The sequence below is a fragment of the Dipodomys ordii genome, unplaced genomic scaffold (genome assembly GCF_000151885.1).
Source record: "Dipodomys ordii isolate 6190 unplaced genomic scaffold, Dord_2.0 Scaffold67, whole genome shotgun sequence".
In the NCBI taxonomy this organism is placed as follows: domain Eukaryota; kingdom Metazoa; phylum Chordata; class Mammalia; order Rodentia; family Heteromyidae; genus Dipodomys; species Dipodomys ordii.
Window position 1 is genome coordinate 154,254 of NW_012267283.1, and position 22,429 is coordinate 176,682.

Below are 22,429 nucleotides of genomic sequence, written 5' to 3' on the forward strand. Positions count from 1 at the left end.
TCCTGCCTTGTTTTTATGACTGTAATTTTAGATTAATGAAGTCTGCTATCAGTAGGTCAAGTCCAGTACCACTTAGAGCTCATTTCCAAACACATTCAAATACTCAAAAAACCAAGGACATTCCTTCTTACAAATTCTTTAAAAACATCATAGTAGGTAAAAAAAAATCAGAAAATGGCTTGCCTTGATCCAGTATATATATATATATATATATATATATATATATACTTTGCTATAAGATGATATGGGGGGGAGGCTGGGAAGGGATGTGAAGGGTAAACAAAGGAGGAGGCTGCAATGCTTGGTAAGAAATGTACGCATTATCCTGCCCATGTAATTGTAACGCCTCTGTACAGCATGTTCACAAATAAAATAAAATTTAAAAAAAAAGATGATATAGGAAGGAAATCTCTCATGAAACACCTGGGCGGGCCCTAGACTGCCTGCCTATCCAACCGTTATTATACAAGATAGTTTCTCCATCTCTCCAAGTTGCTGCCAATTTGTAATATGTAGGAGAGGGTAAACTGAGGTTGGGTCTATAAGGAAGAGAAAGAGGAAGATGGGTGCCAGTGGCCCTGGGCCACAAATCTGTAACTCACTTTGATAAGCTGGAAAAAGCAAAGTTAACTCACCACTAAACCAGGTTAAATGTACAACGTGGAGTTCTCTGTACACAAATAAAACTATCCTTCCAATAAAATAAAAACAACCAAGCAAAAAGGGCTAGAGGCATGACTCAAGTGGTAGAATACCTGCTTAGCAAATGCACAAATACACACACACACACACATACACAAACTTCCCATTTCTCTGTAAATTCTGATTTTTTTAGACAAATCACTTGTTTGTTTAGAGAAAATACAACAAGACAGAAAATAAAGAAAGCATATTTTATACTTTTATTGGTCCATTAAAGTTAATTGAGGTAAAGAAATTGTTTAATTTACAAGCTAATAGTTTATCAAGCAATACAAATTCTTTGTTTACCTCAAAATGTAATACTAATCCCATAGTAAACAATGAACAGAACTTTTATACATATAGATGAAAAACAGAAGTGGACAAAAACCTCATGCCGGCATCAAAAATTCAACATTTCTTTCCTCACTTATAATCTCTGGGGTTCCAAAACAATGAAAAACAGGTGACATTCTTTTTAACATCTGGTAGCTTCATAAGACAAAGACTTCGCTCTGTAAAGAAATCAGTTTCTTATCAACACACATTCTCTTAACTTTTATTTTCACAGCTTTTATTTTGGTTAATGGCAGCATGGAAGGATAGGGAAGACAGGGTGAAGAGGGGGTGGAGAGGTGGGGAGGGAGAGAGGGAGGGGAAGAGGTGGAGGGAAGGAGAGAGAGAAATAGAGAGAAACAGTTACACAGAGGACTTGACCAATACCTCAGGCCTTTCCTTTCTCTTTTAAATCTTAAATGTAAGGATTGATTTGTAAAAGTAAGAAACACAGTCCATAATGTGGACAGACCCTAAGCAAACATTTATATCTCTTCTGGTACAGTTAAAATACAAGTTAGAAAGTTTGCTGGCAGTTTGTTTCCTGGGAGTACATGGGCTGTAGGTCATCTCTCCACACATTCCTGACTCAGGGATGTAGGGAGCAGGCACACAGAAATTCAGAGGATGGGGGACTATGGGACAGACCTGACTGAGCCTCAGGGGGCATCCAGGTGGACAGTGCTGACTGTTAAGAAATGCTGGTTTGTTATCCAATGATGGCCCAGCTGCCACAGGGATATGCCTTAGTAAACCAAATATTCTGATTTGCAATCTACCTTCCCCTCTCCTCATTGCCTCACTAAGGAAAAAGCATTTCCCTCTTCCTCTTTTCAGAATCATATCCAATAAAAGGTTGGCTGGCTAAAGTCTGTGAACAAGCCTGTCCCACAGGAGTTGGGACAGGTATTAGCTGCTCTGACCTGACCTAGAGAGAGCAGAGAGTCACCTAGTGCCAGAGCAGGACTTGTGGGAGAGGCACATAGGCAACACTGCAGCACAGCGTCAACAAGTAGGCTCCACTAAAATGGACTCAATTATGCAAGTCAATAAATAGGTTTTATGTTTTTGGCATTTCAATCTGTGGCATTTCAACATACTACTCTGAGGAACCAGGGTCTCTTAAAAAGCGGATCTGTCTTTATCCATAAATTCTTTGAATGGAAATGACTCATCAATGCTGATAACATATTCTCTACAATTAGGAGGATGCCAAAAGGAACTAAATGAATTTTTCTACATTTAAAACAATAAACGGTGCTGTGGTCTCTGTGTTTCCTTACACTATTAAAAATATCATTTGGCAATAGCAATAGTTGTCACCTTCCAAAAAGGTTATCCTAATTATGACCCCCGCACCCCTTGTTTCCTTAAGGGCTGAAGACTATGCTAGATCTATAATACTGAAGCTGAATGACTGCTTACATTTCTAAAACTCTTTCTACTCAGAGCATTTTAAACACTAGTAGAAGAATAAGGCATATCAGTAGGCATTGACAAATTCTCAAAAAGCAGTTAGGCTTTTAACAGTCGGTGGTGTTTCTTTAAAATTTTGGATTTGTTGATCTTCAAGTGCTAAATACATAGAATGTGTATATGAGACAAACATTGTATTTGTTAAAAGTCAGGTTTTTTTTCATAACATTTATAGACTACCTAGAGAAGTAAAAGCTACCTGGCTAATACCACATAAAAAGGGTTGGGCAGTCATACCCAGGACATACTTCAAACACATGTGATCAAGAGAAAATAGTCTGCCCACTTGTAACACAGTCTCTACCCTACTCTGTTTGGATGCCCCTGGTATGTGCAATGGTGGAAAGATAGGTATCTTTAAAATCAAACCTGACCACCTTGCAGATTGGGTTGGTAAAAAACTGAATTCCTGGATTTTTTTACTGAGTTAAAATCAAGAAAGAGGAGAACTGTTGTTACACCCCCAGCTCCAGGTGAAGCTTAGCCCAGAAGAGGACATTTTCCTCAAATATATACATAGGTGACACATGTCATCTTAAAAGGAAAAACGCAAGCAAGGAGAGGGCACGTGTAATCTATTGCCATCTTGAGGCCTTTTGAAAGTGAGAAGGCAACCCCAAATTCCCAACATAATATTGTAAGTGAGGATGGCCAAAGCAGTGTTACCCAGCCACATAATTAGCTTGGTTTCCACAGGCCCTGGAAGTAGGCATTTGAGAAGGTGGAGTTTCAAAGTATGTGCTCTGCCCTGAAGTCTGATGACCTTCTGGGAGGAACTGCCCACTGGGGTGGGGAGGGGGGATCAGCAGCCCCATCTAGCCAGGGCAAAGCCCACTTCCAGTCCATCCCAAAACCCACACAGATGAGGCCAACACAGCTTTTTGACCTTCCTGACCTTGCTCTTCCTCCCCTCTCCATCTTAGGAAGGAGTTTAGAGAATGACTCTGAGGTAGTCCAATAACCTCATCAAAACAGCTGCCTGAACTCTCTATACCATCAGGCAGGATCAAGTCACACCAAACTGTTCCTCGGGCTACTGTCCTAACAGAGAAACCTCATTTGCCTCTGCCACATGGTCATCAGGCCTATCTCTAAAGCAGGATGACTTCCTGCCAAGCCCTCACCAAAGGCAGCCACATAGCAGTGAGCAGCAAGTATGGCTCATCCCTTCCCGGGACTGGCCAATGAACATCTAGAATATACTCCATGGGGTTGAGATTTGACATGGAAACAGACTTATCTTCATTCACTACTACAGTCAATCTATCTTTGACTACCTGCCCTCAACCTAAAGTTTCATGAAAAAGAAATATGAGAAGTCCATAACCTAGGACAGAGACTATGGCTCGGGAAGGAAGGAGTAAGAAGAGCCTCACCCAGGAGGTCTTTGGCACCTAAATCTCAAGTTAGGCTTCTCATAAGAAATCTCTTTCGTGTTTGACCAGAACGAACAAGCAAATCCTTGCTTGGTTCTGTGAGGGCCTCAGGAGCACAGAGAGCCATGGGAAGGGGGATAGGGAGCTCCTCCTTCATTGCCTATAGTCTCCTTCCTTCTGGGCCTGCCTCCTTATCTCCTCAGCTGCCAGCCTGAAGATGAGGACATGTCTCTTCTTGGGAAGGATTGTTTCTCCATGGAAGTCTGTAATGTATGTAGTTTCCTGGCTCTGCCACTGACAACAAGCCTGAAGGACAGAAAGTTTTTATTGCTCCAGCTATTCCTGTGTCTTGAAGCACAGGAATTTCATAGGAAGCAAACAAACAGAGCAAGACAAAATCTCAATGTGCCTTCAAAGATAGGCAGTCTCTCCAGAGCCAGTGATGTCTCCCATGATGAGAGGAAATGACTGGACCCCACGACCCTTCCCTTGCAGTGAACATCCCACTGCTGCTTTGAAGGGCTGCCATCTTCCTTAACTAGCCGGTACTCAGGAATGACGGGCCTTCAGCTATGTTCTAGTCTCCTCCTAACTCTTCCCACAGTTCTTTCCAAGCATCATTTTGCAAGTGTGCATTCCATAAGGCAAAACATCCAAAGATATTCCAAATATGCTGCTGCTGGATCAAGCCTGGTTTCCTGTGACCTCTGTCAATCCAGGCCTGTCAACAACCAGCTCAGATCCTGATGCCTGCCAAGGCTGGACCCACACACCCATACCACACCAACACAATGGCTTAGAGGTAGAATGAAATGGTGAGACACTGGAGATGGGGTAGGCACACGAGTTGTTCTTACCCTCTGCTCCAGTGACTCATTTCTATTTGTACCAAACTGAAAATTCACATCATAGGATTTTAGAATGGCACAGATGAAAGCAGTACAGGCAAGTACCGACTATCAGAAAAATGACCATTTCAACTGTGAATGTCAAACATGACAGAAAAAGAACAGAACTCTTCCCAGCTCTGGCTGACACACGGTCAACTCTGCTGTGACAATGGGATGAGTGACTTCAACATACTGCACACTGATTGGCCTTTACACAGGCAGTAACTGCTTCATTTAAACAAAATAAAAATAAACCTCTACCAGTTATTTGAGGCTTTTGGAGTTCTAAAGGGGTGAATGAACACATGTGATGTATGGAGTTTCTTTTCAGGAGAAAGACAATGAGCAGAAAGGTAGATCCTTTATGATTTGGTTTTGTGGTGAATTGGAAAAGGAAATCTGGTAACAGTTTGAAATGAAGACTTTAAACACAGCTGGCAGTCCCCAGGAATTTGGCTATAAATTAAGACTTCAACTACAAGCAAAGCAAGACTACACATCATCTTTGCAGCCCCTGTAGGTACTTTTCTTTCTGACCAGGAAATGTTAAGGGTTAATTAAAGCACTTTATGTAGAACATTCACACTTTAAATTGCAACTGTGTCATAACAATACGATATCAGCCCTCTCACCAAAAGGCTGCCCAAATATTTGGTAGATGTGGCAGGAAATATTAAACTAGGTATTCTTGGTGAGGTAAAGGCAAATTGCAAAAGCAGACATCGAGGGTGGACTTGGCTTAGGCCCACTACTCTCAACAACAGAGGAGTGACCCTGACTGCAAAATAACAGCTATTCCTACTAGGTCTAAGCTCGATGACAACGAACAAACAGAAGAAATACACTCAAGACCTTCACAGAGGAAAATGCACCTTTTTTTTTTTTCATTTTCCACAAAATCTTTCTGATCTACTGTATTTGGGGAGCTTTCCCCTCAGCTTCTTGAGGCATCATCGAAGGACAAGGACGCTGGCTTGCTCGCTCAAGCATGGATGCACACAGACATCTGCTTAAGTGGCCCCATGTGAACCAGAAACAAGAAAATACATGTCAGTCATCACAAAGAGGAAGCAGGCCATACTCAGGCTACAGGCCACTGTAAATTAAGGACTTCCCATGGAGGTGCTCCCGCCTCTGTCTAGGCTGAGACAAGTCAATGCCCACAGGGGTCAAGTCAGAGCCATCAGGTCTCTACAGCAAGCCACAGCTCCCTTTACTTCATGCCTCCTCGTGTTCTTGAAAAGTGGGACCTGAGTTCTCTCCCACAACAGGTAATTCTGCTGTCCCCTAAGAGGAAGCGCATGCGATGTCACAGCTGTGGGCTGTTGCTGCCCCTCGGTTTCAAGTCTTCCTAGTGTTCACCGAGGAGGTTCCTTCACAAGACGGAGGTATGCTTCTGCTGACAGATGATTATGGCCTTGCAGGCTCCACCAAGGAATAAATACTAATGGAAAACAACTGCAGGTGCAGGGGGAGGGAGAAAATACACAAACTGGAGGTGCTTCTGTGTCATTTTCCCAACGCCACCTCTCAAGCACTGCAGGGACATTCGGGTGCCATGCCCTGTGTAGGTAGCAGTCTCTGTCCCAAGGAGGCGCCTACTTGGCCTCCTGCTTCTCCTGTAGCAGTGGAATAACTGACTCCCACGCCATGAGGCACTGAAACGACAACAGTCACAGGATCAGCACCAAGCCCGGTCTCACGGCCAGCTTCCTTGTGTGGCCTGCTCTAGGCTCACATGGCCAGTCCTGCCAGCCACCTTGGTCTTAGTGGCTCCCACATGTGTTCTCCACACCACTGTCAACAAGGGAGGTCGTTTGTCTGGGATGTGTCTCCTCTATCTTTATGAAAGACAACCGTGTCCCTAACAAGGCTTACATGCTGCCATGACAGTACATGAAGCTTGCAGCCAGTGAGTGGAAATGGATCCACTGGGAGAAAAATCTTTCCCTTGAAAAAGAATGAACAACCCTGGCAGAAACTCTTGATGAGATCTAGAGGTTGTCAGGACGGATAGTGCAAGGTATAAATAGGGCTTGCACAAGATGGGCCAGCCACCTGAGTCAGAGGGGGTGCCTCTGCTCTGCCTCACCAGCCTTGAATTTGCTTATTTGAGCCACACTTGGATCTCTCAAAATAGAGACTGGGGAAGGAAGCCCCAACAACTGCGTTTTATTATGTCCACATACTGTTGTTAAACATTATATTTACCTTGCAATTCATGGTTCTAACATGAATTCAAACTGAGGTTCTTCCACCACATTATGCTCTTTTCATTCCAGATCCTGTGATAGGCCAGGAGCTTGGAAGATGCTAGCCCGGCCTCTAACTGGCCTCTTTTACAAGGGAGGGCTAGGTCAACAGATTAGATGAAGAAACAGAGGTATGGAGAGGGACCTTGCCTCAAAGCACAGCCAGTTGTGGAACAGCCTGTTCCTGAGTGGTGCTGGGCATAGCCACATGGTGATGATACATGGGAACCATCCAAAGTTTGTGGACCCATCACTTCTATATCCTCGTTCATCCACTTACAGCCTGTGTCACCTTGGACAGTTTTTAAACCTGGCTGAGTCTTGGTTTCTTCAGCTTTCAAATGAGGATCATAAAACCCCCTTGACTGTAACAGTTGAGAGTTAATTTTATGCACATGTAAAGCATCCAGTCCAGAGCCCACTTGGAACCATAGCAGGGTTCCATGAAAATGGCAGTGAGAAGACGAGCAGGCCACTTGTCTTCTTAGGCTTTGAACAGCTCTTCCCCAACACCTGGTGGGTCAGGGAACTTGGAAAGGTGCAGACACACCACCTCTGAACAATAGCTAAACCAATTAAGTCCTGAACAATAGCTAAACCAATTAAGTCCGCAGAACAGGTAGGTTCTTCTAGGAATGTGGTAAAGGGGTGGAGTTGGCATCGGTAAATACACTGACAGGTGATTCTGTTTCCAAAAGTTTGACTTTAAGGCTGTTACTTGTTAACTGTGATCAGGCCTTTTCGGGGGGCAATACTGGAGCTTGTACTCAAGGCCATGTGCTTTCTAACCAACACTACCAACTGATCATGCCAACCAGCACTTTATTTGCTTTAGTTATTACAATTTTGCACGTGGTTGGCCTCTGCTATGATCCTCCTGCAGTATCTCTTGAAGTACCACACCCAACTTATTCTTTGAGATCGGGTCTCACTAGTATTTTGCCCAAGTTGACCCTGAACTGAAATATTTTCTATCTCTGCCTCCAAAGTAGCTGAGACTACAGATATGTATCACTGTGCCTGATTCAATTAGACAACTCTAACTTTAGGCCTTTAAAGGATATCGGGATTCATGGGAGAAATGATTTAGAGGCAAACCTTGATTGAGGAGGGGGCCACTGTAACTTGATGGGAGTTGTGTATATGGGTATGTGTGAGTACTTACCCTGAGGTCCACAGGTCTCGGAAACACATGAATAAAAATGTTAATGGAATTGCTTTCCTTTGTACTCCTATATGCCTTTATTGTAGGTATAGAGAAGCAGTACTTTAAAATCTATTATAAAGGCAGACAATGCTGTGAAAGAGGGCCTATCCACCTCGCTAGATGACTGAAGGGTCCCCAGCACAACAAAAATGATGAATCTGTGCATGGAAACACAGGCAGGGTCAATTAAGCCCAAACTACCACTAACTGGCTGCTTCCCTGCACAGGAGGCCTGACTTTAGGAAGCAGCCATCTGCTAGGACCAAACTGCAGGAGATGAAATGCTCCTCTTCTAGCAGGTGTGCAAGGAAGAGCCTGCAAGTACCCTGCCTCTGCGTGAGTGAGGGTGCAGGGAAACAGGTGGGTTTGGAAGGCTCTGGCTATAAAGTCCGGTCTTGTTGGGCTCACTATTTACCTTCTCATAATATTGGATGTTCTTGTCAGCCAAACCCATGAGCAGCTGCCGGAAGTCCTGCCGCTTGTTGTTCTGCCATCTCTCCATGTCGGCTTTCAGGTCAGCATTGAAGCACTCCATCCGATCCTGACATTTCTCCACCTCTGCTGGCACCTGGAAGGGGAGGAAGACGTAGGGGCTTTGTATGTGGGACTGGCTTCTCCTGCCTCAAGTGCCAAAATGCTATATTAAAATACCATCCACATGCCTTTTCCTCTGGGGGCATCTATTTGAATGAAATCTTGGGTTTGGAGGTCTAAGAAGTTGTGAAAACAAAGCAGTATTCTTACCCAATCTTCATACCCATCTAGCACATGAGAACTACATGAGGATCCACCCTCTTCTCTCAATTACAAATGGAAAGGAAATAATTCTGCAGCTCAGAGTCAGATGTCTCTGGTTCCTTTTAGATTTACTCTCCATACTTAAAAGTGAGCACAAACTCTGCACACACAGCCAAGCTGTGCATGATCCACTGTTTTCCTGTATCTCAGCAGAACTAGAAGTTAGGTATTCCCAAATCATGTGAACTATTCCAATACTTGTGATATCTGAAATCTTTTCCTTATTCATCAGAGAATTAACTGCAGCAAGAAGACCACTGGCCAGCTTCCTCCCCCAAACTCCACATTATAAATCAATTATAGACTTAATAGCAGATAATCAGAAAGAACTACAGTTAAGTAAATCTAACAAAATGACAGAAAAATTACTTATGTGAATCCAAAGAATTTGAAATACCAAGAAGAAAAATAAAACAGGTTAAAAAACAACAACAACAACAACAGGTCGTCTCAAGGTTTTCTTAAAGAGGTTCAGAAGAGTTTCTTGAAAGGGAACTATTACCAGTTGAACTTCACAACTTTCACTTTTCTGTGGTGAGTTTCAACCATCCCACAGGGCTACAGGCCCTACTGGTCACAGAATCAGCTTCTGTCCTAATCCAAGTGTTCTGCTCGGCCTTCATGATGGCCATGGGTGAAGACACCCACACCCTTGCAGCAAATGAGCTAGGGGTCGCCACCAGCGGTCAATCTCAATCATCCAAGGAAGCTGACTTAACTCCCTAACTTTCTGGGCAAGAAGGGAACCAGAGCAATACCCATATGGCAAGGCTAGGTCTAAGGGCTCTAACACCTTCAGGCTTGTGGAGACCATGTGGAGACAGCTGCAGGACACAGGAGCAAGGGAAGTAGTGCAGCCCGGAAAGTGGGAAAGTGGGTTCAAGCGTGCCTGGAATGAGAACTTAAACTTGAGTGAGAGAAGGTTGAGCTGTAGAGAAAATCATCCTGGCACCTCAAGAGGAAGAACTTCTACAAGGGAAAAAAAGCATCCCTCTTCATATTCGAAGCACTTAAGTTTCTGAAAGAAGAAAAAAGGCTGAAGTCACTCTAGCCTTTCCTTGTTCACCCATGTATTGCTGTTGGTTACCTTGGAGGGACATGGAATGAAAACAGAGTACCCTGGTTTTCCTGAGCAACTTCTCCACAAACACCCAGCAAACCAGCTTCAACAAATGAGGTGGAGAGCCATGGTGTCTCACAGCCAGCCTTCCCTGCAGGCACAGCCCTGTCCCCTTGCTCTGCTCCGGGCCACCCTTCCCATTAGCAACTCAGTAGAAGTGCCTACCAACAAACTTCCTGTTTGCTTTTGCAGGAGCAGAAAAAAACTGAGTTTGGAAGGAGAAACCCCTGAAGCTCAGGGAGAAGAGGTAGACTTTCTGGGTCTCTGATGCAAAGGATTTATAAGGTTTCCAGGCTTTGTTCTGGGGGGGTCAGAGCTGTGTTGTCCCACAACTAATCATCAAAACTATCGTTCTGGTTTTTATGACTGAGTGAGCTTTCTAACCTACTCCATCTTGGCCCTATGGAATAGAAAGATATTGAGGTCAGCAGACAGATTGTGTCGTCAGTTAACTCCAGAAGGAGGAGAAGCCTGGACAGCGGGGTGAGAGGTTAAAAGTACTTCCATCTCCATGGTATCCCTTATTTGCAATAACTAGTATATGTCTGATACAAGCAGAAATGGTCAGATAAGTTGATGTTAGGCAAAATGAACCCCAAAATAAGGACTCACATGGTTTCTCTTTCTTGCTATTGTTTCTAACATATTTATAAGATGATTTCTTTGTTGTTTTGTATGTCCCTCCCCCACAGTATAACCCCTGTTTTCACTGTATTTGATGTTGGTATAATTTGGGGGGGAGGGGAAAAAATAAATTGTTTAAAAAGGGTACAGGTAGACCCACTGCAACAATGAGATATACAAGACGCTATGTCAAAAAACGAACTTTACAACTTTGTGCGGGGGCGGGGGGGGTGAGGGGGGACGCCGGGGAGGGGATGGGGGGACGGGAAGGGACGGTAAGTGGAAACAAATAAGTACAAACAAACGAGGAGGCAACAACGCTTGATGAGAAATGTACTCATTACCTTGCTCATGTAATTGTAACACCTCTGTACAGTATTTTCACAATAAAAGAAAAAAAGAAAAAAAAAAGTCCTTCCATCTGAGGCTGACAAGGTGAAAGACCCATCCTCCTTGAGGAAACAGTACTGATGATGGAGTGTATGGTATGTACTGGTGAAAGAGAAGACACCTGGACTCACCCAGAAACAGCTCACAGGCCTGGTGTCCACAAAGGACATATCATGGAAAACTCTCTTGGGCTAGTAAGACTGAGGGTGGGTATCTGTGTTATAAAAAGTTTCTTTTTTCATTTTACAAATCTAGGTTATTTCCTACTTTATGCCACCTTTTGCTCATGCTACCCCACCTAGAGATTTCACCAGACATCAGAGATGAGTCAACACCAAACTATAGGTTGGCATGAGGTTTCACCAGGCACCTGGTCCCAGGGCGGTGGCCATAAAAGCCAGAGATGGCTTAAACTGAGCTGATAGAAATAATTGACAGATTTGGTAACCAACTGCCTGTGTGAAATAAGATACAGGGAGTCATAGTGGAGCCTAAAGTTTCTGAGTGACACAATAACAACAGTACCACCAAGGGCTAGGGACAATAAGCACATGCTAAGATGCTCAACAGCACTAATCGTTAAAGAAACTTTGCAAAGCAACTGACAGTGAGCTGTCAGCTCATCTCCACTAAGAAGGCTACTTACTATGAAAATAAGAAAAAATAACAAGTGCTAGCAGTCACATGGGAAAACTGAAACTCTTGTGTATTGTAGTAGGAATGCAAAATGGTGCAGCCCTTACAGAAAATGCTATGGATGTTCCTCAAGATATTAAAAGTAGAATCACCTCATGATCCTGCTGGATTCTCCTTCTGGGTATATATCCAAAATAACTAAAGCAAGGTCTCAAAAGAAATATCTGAATACTCATGTTTACAGCAGCATTAGTCATAACAGCCCAGGGCAGAAGCAAACTGAATGTTGGTGGATAGATGGATAAAGGAAATGTGGCATACACACTATGGGGTTCATTCTATTTTAAAAAGAATATTCTACACATGCCATAGCACAGATGAACCCTGAGGACAGTGTTAGTGACAGCAGTCACTCACAGAGGGACAATACTGCATGATTCCATTTACATGAAGTACTTAGACTAGTCATAGTCATAGAAATAGAAAGGAGAACTGTGCTATCAGAGGCTGGGGGTTGGGGGAATGGAGAATTGCGTAAAGGATGTAAGGTTTCAGTTCTGCCAGATGAAGAGTTCTAAAGATTGGCTGTGCAATAGTGTGACTGTACTTAACACTTAGGAGCTATATACTTAAAAATGGATAAGATGGTCAAATTGTGTTATATAATCTTGCTACAGCAGTATTTGTTTTTTTGCCAGTCCTGGGACTTGGACTCAGGGCCTTAGCACTGTCCCTGAGCTTCTTTTTGCTCAAGGCTAGCACTCTACCACTTGAGCTGCAATGCCACTTCTGGCCTTTTCAGTTTATGTGGTGCTGAGGAATCAAACCCAGGGCTTCATGCATGCTAGGAAAGCACTATGCCACTAAGCCACATTCCTATCCCCAGTAATATTTTAATACAAGAAAAAAAACATGGTACCGAGGACACTGCAGATAGATCCATGTGGATGCTAACATCTATAGAATAAAGAACTCAAAGAAACACCGTTGTAGGTGGGCCAGAAGTAGGAGATAAATGGAAGGAAGAGAAGACAGCCAATCCCAGGGATGCAGAGAGTTGGAGGAGAAAGAAGGACTTTAAAAAAAGAAAATACAAGGAAAGAAATTGGGTCAGATGTCTGAAGTGACCAGCGGTGAGGCTGCCCACCTGTATGAGCAAAAGGCCACTGGCACTGATACTCAAGCCTGCATTCTCACTTTGGTTTCTTACCCTGTGTCTTTGTGACAATTTTCTGACTAGTAACATCCAGCAATCCTTCTATCCCAATGTTCTGGGTTATGTGAGTGAGGTATTATTAGAGTCAAGCTACTTTGTGTCTGAAGGATACTGAGATGAGAATATCTAGCCAATGGGTGAATGTTGCTTATCCCAAGACACCAAGAATAACAAAAAAGTTCTTGATAAAAACCCAAAAAGCAAAAACTTCTAAAGCAAAACTGCATTTTTCACATGGGTTCCCCTATCTTGAGAGAATTTTCACTGCAGAATTCGGGTTGCTGAGGTGCTGGGAAAGGCCTGGATAGTATGAGAATGTGAGTGAGTGTGTGTGTGTGTGTGTGTGTGTGTGTGTGTTGTTGAGGTGCTGGGAAGGGCTTGGATAACATGAGAATGTGAGGGGTGTGTGTGTGTGTGTGTGTTGTTGTTGTTGAGGTGCTGGGAAGGGCTTGGATAGCATGAGAATGTGAGGGTGTGTGTGTGTGTGTGTGTTTGTGTGTGTGTTGTTGAGGTGCTGGGAAAGGCTTGGATAGCATAAGAATGTGAGGGGTATGTGTGTGTGTGTGTGTCTGTAGGATCCAAGTGGTAGCTCAAATTCACTCAACATTGATTTTAAAATGTATTCTTGAGCACCTTCTTGAGCATTTTGTGTGTGTGTGTGTGTGTGTGTGTCTGTAGGATCCAAGTGGTAGCTCAAATTCACTCAACATTGATTTTAAAATGTATTCTTGAGAACCTTCTTGAGCATTTCCAGGCCCTAGCATATAAATCTGTGCCTATGTTTCCTTTCCAGACAAAAGTAGGTTAACAAATATCCCAAGATTATGGGGGGAGTGGAGCTCCTGGTTTCTGTAGGGTAGGTCTTCAGACCAATGACGGAACTCATTCAACTGGTGGCCTCCTCAGTCATGCTGTAAGTGAACAGGTGGGGTAGAGGCTCCTAATCTTTCCTTTTCTGTCAGGCATGGGGCTTGAACTCTCGGCCTGGTGCTGTCCCTGAGCTCTTTTGATCAAGGCTAGTGCTCTGCCACTTTGAGCTGCAGCATCACTTCTGTTTTGCTAGTGGTTAATTGGAGATAATTGTCTCATTGACTTGCCTGCCTGGGCTGTTTTGAACTGCGATCCTCAGATCTCAGCCACCAGTACCAGGCAAGCCTCTAAGCTTTAAAGAGTGAGTGGCAGTGATATTGACTCCTAAAACTCTTTGGGGGAGCCTGAACCTCCAGGCCAGTCACTCCCAGTTCAAGCAACTTCATGTGTTTTTCCTCATGTGCTATATAGTATTTTCAGTTTCTATGTGCTGAACCTCCAGACCAGTCACCTCCCAGTTCAAGCAACTTCATGTGTTTTTCCTCATTTGCTATATAGTATTTTCAGTTTCTATGTGAGCTTTGAGGTGAGAATTGGGAAAACACTAAACAAACCTAAAAGACTTAAAAGCAGGCAGAAGGTAGGGAGAAATGAGTGCCTCAGATGAGAGAAGAGTAGATGTACAGTGAGAACCAAGAGTCACAGCTCTGCTCTCCGGCATGGTGCTGGAGTCGGACAAGGTTCTGCCCTCTTTGGGGGAATGTGTCTGGCTTTCTAACCCAGGTTGAGACCACAGATGCCATGGAAAGAATGGGGAATCTCTCTTCGCTTGCCACATGTGTCTGGATACAAGGAATCCTCTTGCTTCATTCTGCAGTCTGGATGAGCTCCATACTAAGAAGTCTCTTATTGGCACCTTAACCAGAGTTCTTGCTGCTGCCACACCTTTCCCATTCTGGAAGATTAGCCATCCTGATGGTTCTAAAAGCCTTAAATTGTACACAGCTTTTGGGGGGTGTGTGTGTGTGCGCGCGTGCGTGTGTGTGTGCGTGTGTGTGTGTGTGTGTGTGTCAGAGGGAAGGAGGGAGGGAGACAGAGAGAGAGAGAGAGAGGAGAGAGGAGAGACAGAGAGAGAGATTGTGTGTCTTGGGTCTTGAACTCAGGGACTGGGCATTGTCCCTGAGCTTTTTTTACTCAAGGTTAGTACTCTGAACACTTGAGCCACAATGTGGCTTTAAAAAAATATTTTTATTAGAGGTAAGAGTCTAATGGACTTTCCTGACTGGGTTGGCTTTGAACTCAGATCGTCAGATCTCAGCTTCCTAACCAGGATTACAGGTGTGAGACACTGACACCCAGCAAAGGTGCACAGCTTTTAAGAGGTTTGTCCACATGAGCCTAATTGCTACTTGATTTCTTCCCACTTCTGTTCCTATCCATCTTCATTCAACCTCCACATGCCACTCCCATTCTACCTCACACTGCTGAGCCTGCTTACCTTCCCACCACATGCCTTCATGCCTCCATTCTGACACTCTACATTTCAAACAGTTTCTTCACCTGACTCTGTACCCACAGTGAGGCAACTTACAAGTCAGGGTCTAAAATAGCCCCTTCCCATCTTCTTTATTAGTTTTTCAAAACAACCATTAAAAAAAAACGTAGGGAGGGAAGGGAGGAGTTGGGAGGTGGGGAGGGAAAGGATAGTAGGGGAAAAACAAAGGAGGGGTAACAATGCTCAATAGGAAATGCACTCATTACCTTATACTCACTTAACTATAACCCCTCTGTACAATATCTTTACAGTTAAAAAAAAAAGTAACTGGGGCTGGGAAGGTGGCTCAGTGGTAGAGCGCTTGACTTGCATGCCTGAGGCCCTGGGTTCGATTCCTCAGCACCACATAAGCAAAAAGAAAAAAGCCGGATGTGGCGCTGTGGCTCAAGTGGTAGAGGGCTAGCCTTTAGCTGAAGAGCTGAGGGACAGCGCCCAGGCCCAGAGTTCAAGCCCCACGACCGGACCCAAAAAAAGAAAAAAAAAAAAAAAAGTAGAGCACTAGCCTTGAGCTGAAGAGCTGAGGGACAGCGCCCAGGCCCAGAGTTCAGGCCCCATGACCGGACCCCCCTCCCCCCAAAAAAAAGTAGCTGGGCCTGGAAGCTCATGCCTGAAATCCTAGCTACTCAGGAGGCTTAGATCTGAGGAACGTAGTTCAAAGCCAGCCAGGGCAGAAAAGTCTGTGAAACTAATCTCCAATAAGCTACCAAAACTGGAAGTAGAGCTGTGCTTCAAGTGACAGGGCACTAGCTTTGAGCAAAAAAGTTCAGTGATAGTACCCAGGCCCTGAGTTCAATCCAAGGACCAGAGCCTGCACACACACACACAAATTGTAAAGCACCCATTCTCTTTTACTAATTTTACTCTCAAATGGCCAAATGCAAGCACAATTACAATGGAAAAGTTCCCACCACAGTTTATCCCCATTGTTCACACCAGAGTACTTGATTTCCTGGTTAGTACAATTCCTCAGCCCTCTCTTGTTTCCAAAAGTAGCCTTAGTATTCTCCAGAGCTTCTAAAGAGGGCCAAGTTGGAGGAAGTATCGAAATCTAGTCCTGATGGTGCCGAGAGAAGACAGTCATCTTTTAATTTCTCAAAGTTAAAGTAAGTGTGACTATACAATCCTCAGCTCCATTTGCCTGAGAATAAACCAGTTCAGTGTCTGCTTTCTCAAGCCTAAAACAAAGCAAATCTTGAAATTCTGAATCCTAATATTCCACTCTACTGTAGAGACCTCATCATTCCCAGTCCTTAGCACAGGTCAAAAAGCCACAGGGCTCCTAGGTCACAGCTGAGCCATGTGGTGCTCTTCTTCACCCCAAAATTCTTGCAATCTAAGTCCTCCACTCATTTTGAAATTTGAAGTGAGGGCCGTGGAGGCTGTGGGGCTACTTCCTTTTTCTGGATCACAGAAAAGTAATTAGGTTTCAATACTATTCCATGGCTTTGCCAAGACCAAATTTCTTCACTTTGGGAGGTAACTTTTACAAGATTTTACCTTAAAATGAATGAATTAGCTCCAAACTCCCTGGATCTTCTATGAACATTCTAAAACCCAGAGGCCTTTCTTCCCCTGCATCCCTGCCTCAGATCAATTAGTAGTTCACTCGCACAGTTGGTTACCATCATTAGAACTGTGGCATCCTTCCGGTAGCTAGCATCTGTGCTACCCCACTTCCTGACTTCTTGGCTTCATTTCATCAACAGCAGATTGAGTTTTATGAGCGCAAAACCACATTAAGCAACGCAGAGCAAAACCTTAAGTTGGTCATTTCTTTGATGTCTGTCTACTTTAAAATATCAATGTCTGAAAAAAGCAAACTAAGATTTAAAAATATATATATAGATGGCAGCAAAGTTCTTCATGCACATTCTCACTAGAGACATTTGAGCTACAATGGACACCAGAGACATGTCTGTCACTATTTCAAACATTATGCTGAATTTACCCTGTCACACAGTCTAACAAGCAAACTAATCCGAGCTGGGGGGACAGAGCTGGGTTTTAAGCCTAAGGCCTTTTGATTCTAAATTCTGTGCTTTTCTTACCACGCCATGGCAGACCTGAGCAGAGCCTTTCTGCCCGTGAGTGGCTGCACAAATTTTGCTGCCCCACAGTTATCATTGGTACACCATTGTGGTAGCCTATTTTTGCCTTTAAACAGCGTGACTGTTAAATAAGTGGTAAAATCAACTGTGGCTGGACACACCACCTACCAGAAGCTGAAAGACTGATGGCCTACACAGGGTGAAAAGGGATGCAGCTGCATATAGGACCTTTACTGAGTCTCACTGACTAGAAGGTATTCCTGTGGTCAGGCCAGGGACCAGTGGTTCATGCCTATAATCCTAGCTACTCAGGAGGTATATGTGATCTGAAGACTGAGGTTCAAATAGCCCTGGAGCTGGGTGATGATGGCTCACACCTTAAAAGTCTATGAAACTCTTACCTCCAATTAACCACCAGAAAAAGGGAAGTGGTGCTGTGGCACAAAGTAGTATTAACTAGCCTTGAGCAAAAGAACTCAGGGATGGTGCCTAAGTCCAGAGTTTAAGCCCCGCAGCTGATTTAAAAAAAGCAAAGTATCTAGTGAATAAAAACTGTATATATCTAAGGTGTATGATTTAATACATAAAGTAATCCTAGCTACTAAAGAGGCTGAGATCTGAGGATTGCGGTTTGATGCCAGCCCGAGCAGGAAAGTTTGTGAGACTCTCATCTCCAAGAAACTACTCATAAAAGGCCAGAAATATGGCTGTGGCTCAAATAGTAAAGTGCTGGCTTTGAGAAGAAGCTCAGGAACAGTGACCAGACCTGGCATTCAAACCCCACAATCGACAAAAAACAAAAAAAATTTTTTTAAAAAGCTAGCCATGGCAGGAAAATGTGTGACTCTTATCTTCACTAAACTACCCAAAAGCAAGAAGTAAAGCTGTGGCTCAAGTAGTAGAGCACCACCCTTAAGTGAAAAAGCCAAGAAATAGCGCCCAGGCCCTGAGTTCAAGCCCCTGTACAGTACCAAAAACAAGTAAGAAATTCCTGCAGTTGAGAAGATAAGCTACATGGACCGGAAAGCAACATTGAGAGAAGAGGAATCTCCCACACAAGCAGGATGAGGCTGGGAAGCCTTGTCTGGGTGGTACTTGGAGCCAAAATCGGCTGTTCTCTGCTCCAAGGGGGCAAGTGTGCGCTTCTAGCAGCCAGTGAGCCATGACACCATGAAGACTTATTGCTTATGCTTATGCTGCTTCCTAAACTTTCAGCTTGTCTTCGGGAACAGATAAATTCAGAATAGGCTGAAAACACTAAATGACAAAAGCAGATTCTTTAAAAACTTCTATTCAGTACCAACCATGTGAAAACACTGACAGAACTATTGAATTGACAACTGTAAAGGCAAGATCCTTCATTCCCAAACCAGACCAGAGGCAGAACTTGCTTGCTTGCTCTCCCTCCTTCCCTAGCCAAGAAAAGTGGCTTTTGGTGTTCATTTGTTTTTTAAGTATTTAATTAGCTGGGTATGGTGGCTTACTTAAGAGGCTGAGATGAGGATTGCAGTTCAAAGTTACCCTGGGCAGGAAAGTCTACGAAATTCTTATCTCCAATTAACCACCAAAAAAGGGAAGTGGTGCTGTGGCACAAAGTGGTATTGCACTAGCCTTGAGCAAAAAGAGCACAAGGACAGCGCCCAAGCCCAGAGTTCAAGCCCCATGACCGACAAAAACAAAAAACAAACAACCTATATATTCGAGGTGTATGACTTAATACATTCATTAAGTAATGATGATCATAATGAAATTAGTATCTGTCATTCCCATGCTGAACTGAGATTCCCCAGATCAAGTTTGTTTTGAACTGAAGGAATGTACCTTTTGATAACATCTCCCCACTTTCCATACCCTGGCAATGACCCTTCTACTCTGTTTCTATAATTTCAACTTCTTTAAATTTCAAATGTAAGTGAGATAACACCATATCTGCCTTTTTCTGAAGTGACTCATCTTTACATTTGGGGCTAAACTGTTACAGATAAAAATATAGTATTCCATGCAACTCCTTTTAATGAGCCTGAGATGTGGGCTCAGCAGATGGTACTATGTTCTAGAATATCACAGGGACAGCTAGAAACTTGGCAGTGGGACAAGTGGTAGAAGACAAAGGGCAGCTGTACACCTGACTGCATTTTTATCACAGGCTCCCTTGCAGCACTCAGCATGGAAGAAAGCTGACAGCCCCAGGGCAAGAGGAACAGAACAGGGGGTAGGAGGTAGAGATCCAAGTCACATGCACTAACAACAACAGTCTCAATCCTAATCTGCTTTCCAAGAGATGTAAACAGCCTTCACATTCTTCACACACAGGTGACAGGAGAATCAGCACAATAAACACGTATTAAATACCTGGTGAGTAGCAAACAGACACTTGGCACCAAAGAGGCTAGGCAACTTACAGAGCTGCTCCCACCTACGAAATGGGGAAAGAACAATGCCTCCTGTCTAGAACTTGAATGACTGGTATGGTAATTATGTGACATAATTAATATAAAAGCAAGGAGTGCCACCTCTGAGGTTCCAAAGCTGGTTCCTTTCCAGAGAGGGTGGATAGAAACGTTCTGATGTCCAATTATTTCCTTGAAGCTTGGGTCCCTTACTATGTTGTCTTTTACAACATTCCCTAGCCCTACCCTTTCTTTGAAAACAAATGAAACATCAACTACAAACAAAAAAGAAACACAACAACATAATGGTGGCTGCAAGAATATGCAGTTGGACCACAGGTATAATCCTAGTTCTACCAGTTGTAGCTATATGATCTTGGAGCTTGATTTGCAAGTAGTAATGATGATAACTAAACTGAAACTATTAAGGAATAATGAGATTCCATCTATTTATTATCTATCAATTTATTCATCTATCTATGTATATGTGGAAGGGGGAGATTTTAGCACACTGCAAATACTTCTACACTGTTATTACTCTTGTTTCTAGTCCTCTCTGGGAAGAAGAAAAGCACAATGCCATAGATATGTTTTACAAACTTGACCCCTAATCTCAACCTAGAACACAAGAGCCAGAAAATAGAAAGACAAGTTAGGAAGCTAAAGGACCACTATTTTTTGGTAGGGGGGAGGGGGGAGGGGCAATCTCATTTTTATTTTCTACCTTAATATTACAGAAGTAACCCACATTTACATTAGTAAATTAGTCATTAGTAACACTTAAGCATGTTGAGGAATTTTGAACCCAAAAGCTCCTTGAGTTTTCTCAAGTTTCTATGTGCAGTAAAACTTTGGGTTTGATGTTTGGGAAAACTGGATTTTCCAAGTGATCTAGCTGTAAGGACCATCATTTGTTGTTTTTACCCCAAAATGCAACCAACATTTATCCCTGCCATGTATATCTAGCCCAAGCTTGCCCCACATGCAACACTGTTGAAACAAACAGACTGAGTGTCTGACAAGCAGGTAAACTAGTACTTCAGCAATGTAGGTTGCTATAAAAGTTTCTAAATGCTTTGTCCTGGCTTCTGAGTCAGTAATAGTCTGTAGGCCCACCATGAACCTCACCATGAGATCCCTGATCTGGACTTTTCTCCCCTCTTCCCACAACGTCATTTTATGAAGATGCTGCCAATGAATGGTGTAGCTGCAAGTCTTTAAAAAATAAAGAAAGTCTTAGCAAGAAGAACAGTGTTGAAGGAATAACAATACTCAACTTCAAATTCTATTACAAAGTCACAGTAGTAAAAACAGTGTGGTACTGCCACAAGACTAGGCCTCAGGACCAGTGGAACAGAATAGAAGACTCAGAAATGAACCACCTAATATTTGATAAGGGAGCCAAAAACACAGGTTGAACAAAGACAGCCTTTTCAACAAATGGTACTGGAAAAAATTGGCTATCCACATGCAGAAAATTGAAGCTAGATCCTTATATATCACCCTGCACCGGAATCAATTCCAACTGGAGCAAAGACCTCAGTGTAAAACCAGTCACCGTGAAAATATTATAGGAAGGGGCAGGGGAAACACTAGGGCTCCTAGACATGGGTTGAAACTTCCTAATATCCAGAATCACAACAAATCAAAGACTGGATAAAAGGTATGATTATCAAAATAAAACATTTCTGCAAGGCAAAGGACATAGCTAACAAGATAAATAGCACACAGAATGGGAGATTTCTACCAGCTATGTATCAGAGAAGGGCCTCATATCAAAAATATATTAAGAGCTAAAAAAACTTAAACCCCTCCAAAGATAAACCTCAAAGAAATAGCACAATTAATAAATGGGCTAATGGCCAGGCGCCAGTGGCTCATACCTGTAATCCTAGCCACTCAAGAGGCTGAATTCTGAGGATCATAGTTCAAAGCCAGTTCAGGCAAGAAAGTCCATGAGAGTCTTTTCTCCAATTAACTACCAGGAAACCAGAAGTAGTGCTGTGGCTCAAAGTGGTAAAGTGCTAGCCTTGAGTGAAAAAGCTCAGAGACAGCACCCAGGCCCCGAGTTCAAGACCCATGAACAACAACAACAACAACAAAGACTTCTCAGAAAAGCAAAAAGAGCGAAATAATATCAGCACATCCCTGCTGGCAGTGACCACCTTAGCCATCCAGATCTGGCCATGAGAATTACTTAGCATCAGTGGGGTGATAACTGTTTTCAGTCTGTAGCAGCCCATCCCTTGCTGGTAATTCCCCTGACCTTGGGGCGGTCTTCCTTTCTCAGAGCCACAGCTTCCAGTTTGGCTTCATACTCAGCTTGAACTTGGTCCCTCTTCTTTAACACGCTCTGTGGGAGACATAAAGAACAAGCATGTAACACACCATCTGCAAAGGACCTCAGACTCCCTGCCCTCCCCAGCTGATGGCACTCCAGGCCCAGTCATGTGCTTTCAGAACCATTTGGTTATGGTCTAGAAGCTGTAGTATGACATGTGAGTTGGGACTCGGGAAAGAAAGCATAGTAAAGGAGAAGAAAAGGAGAAACATTTAGAGCCTGGGCACCCAGTCAGGCAACTGCCTGATGCTGAGAATGAAACACTCAGAAAGGAAGGGCACAC

General features: G+C 43.5%; 1 protein-coding gene across 1 annotated transcript in view; it reads right to left on the minus strand.

Moving 5' to 3' along the window:
- Positions 1–879: 879 nt before the first annotated feature.
- Positions 880–22,429, minus strand: part of Snx30 (sorting nexin family member 30) — a 133,749-nt gene continuing 112,199 nt past the window's right edge. Inside the window, exons 8-10 of the mRNA XM_013023219.1 lie at positions 22,072–22,158; positions 8,634–8,786; positions 880–6,417 (exon numbers count right to left, since the gene is read on the minus strand). Of these exons, the coding sequence (XP_012878673.1) occupies positions 6,358–6,417; positions 8,634–8,786; positions 22,072–22,158 (300 nt within the window). The 3' untranslated portion in view covers positions 880–6,357. The remainder of the gene's footprint in view (positions 6,418–8,633; positions 8,787–22,071; positions 22,159–22,429) is intronic.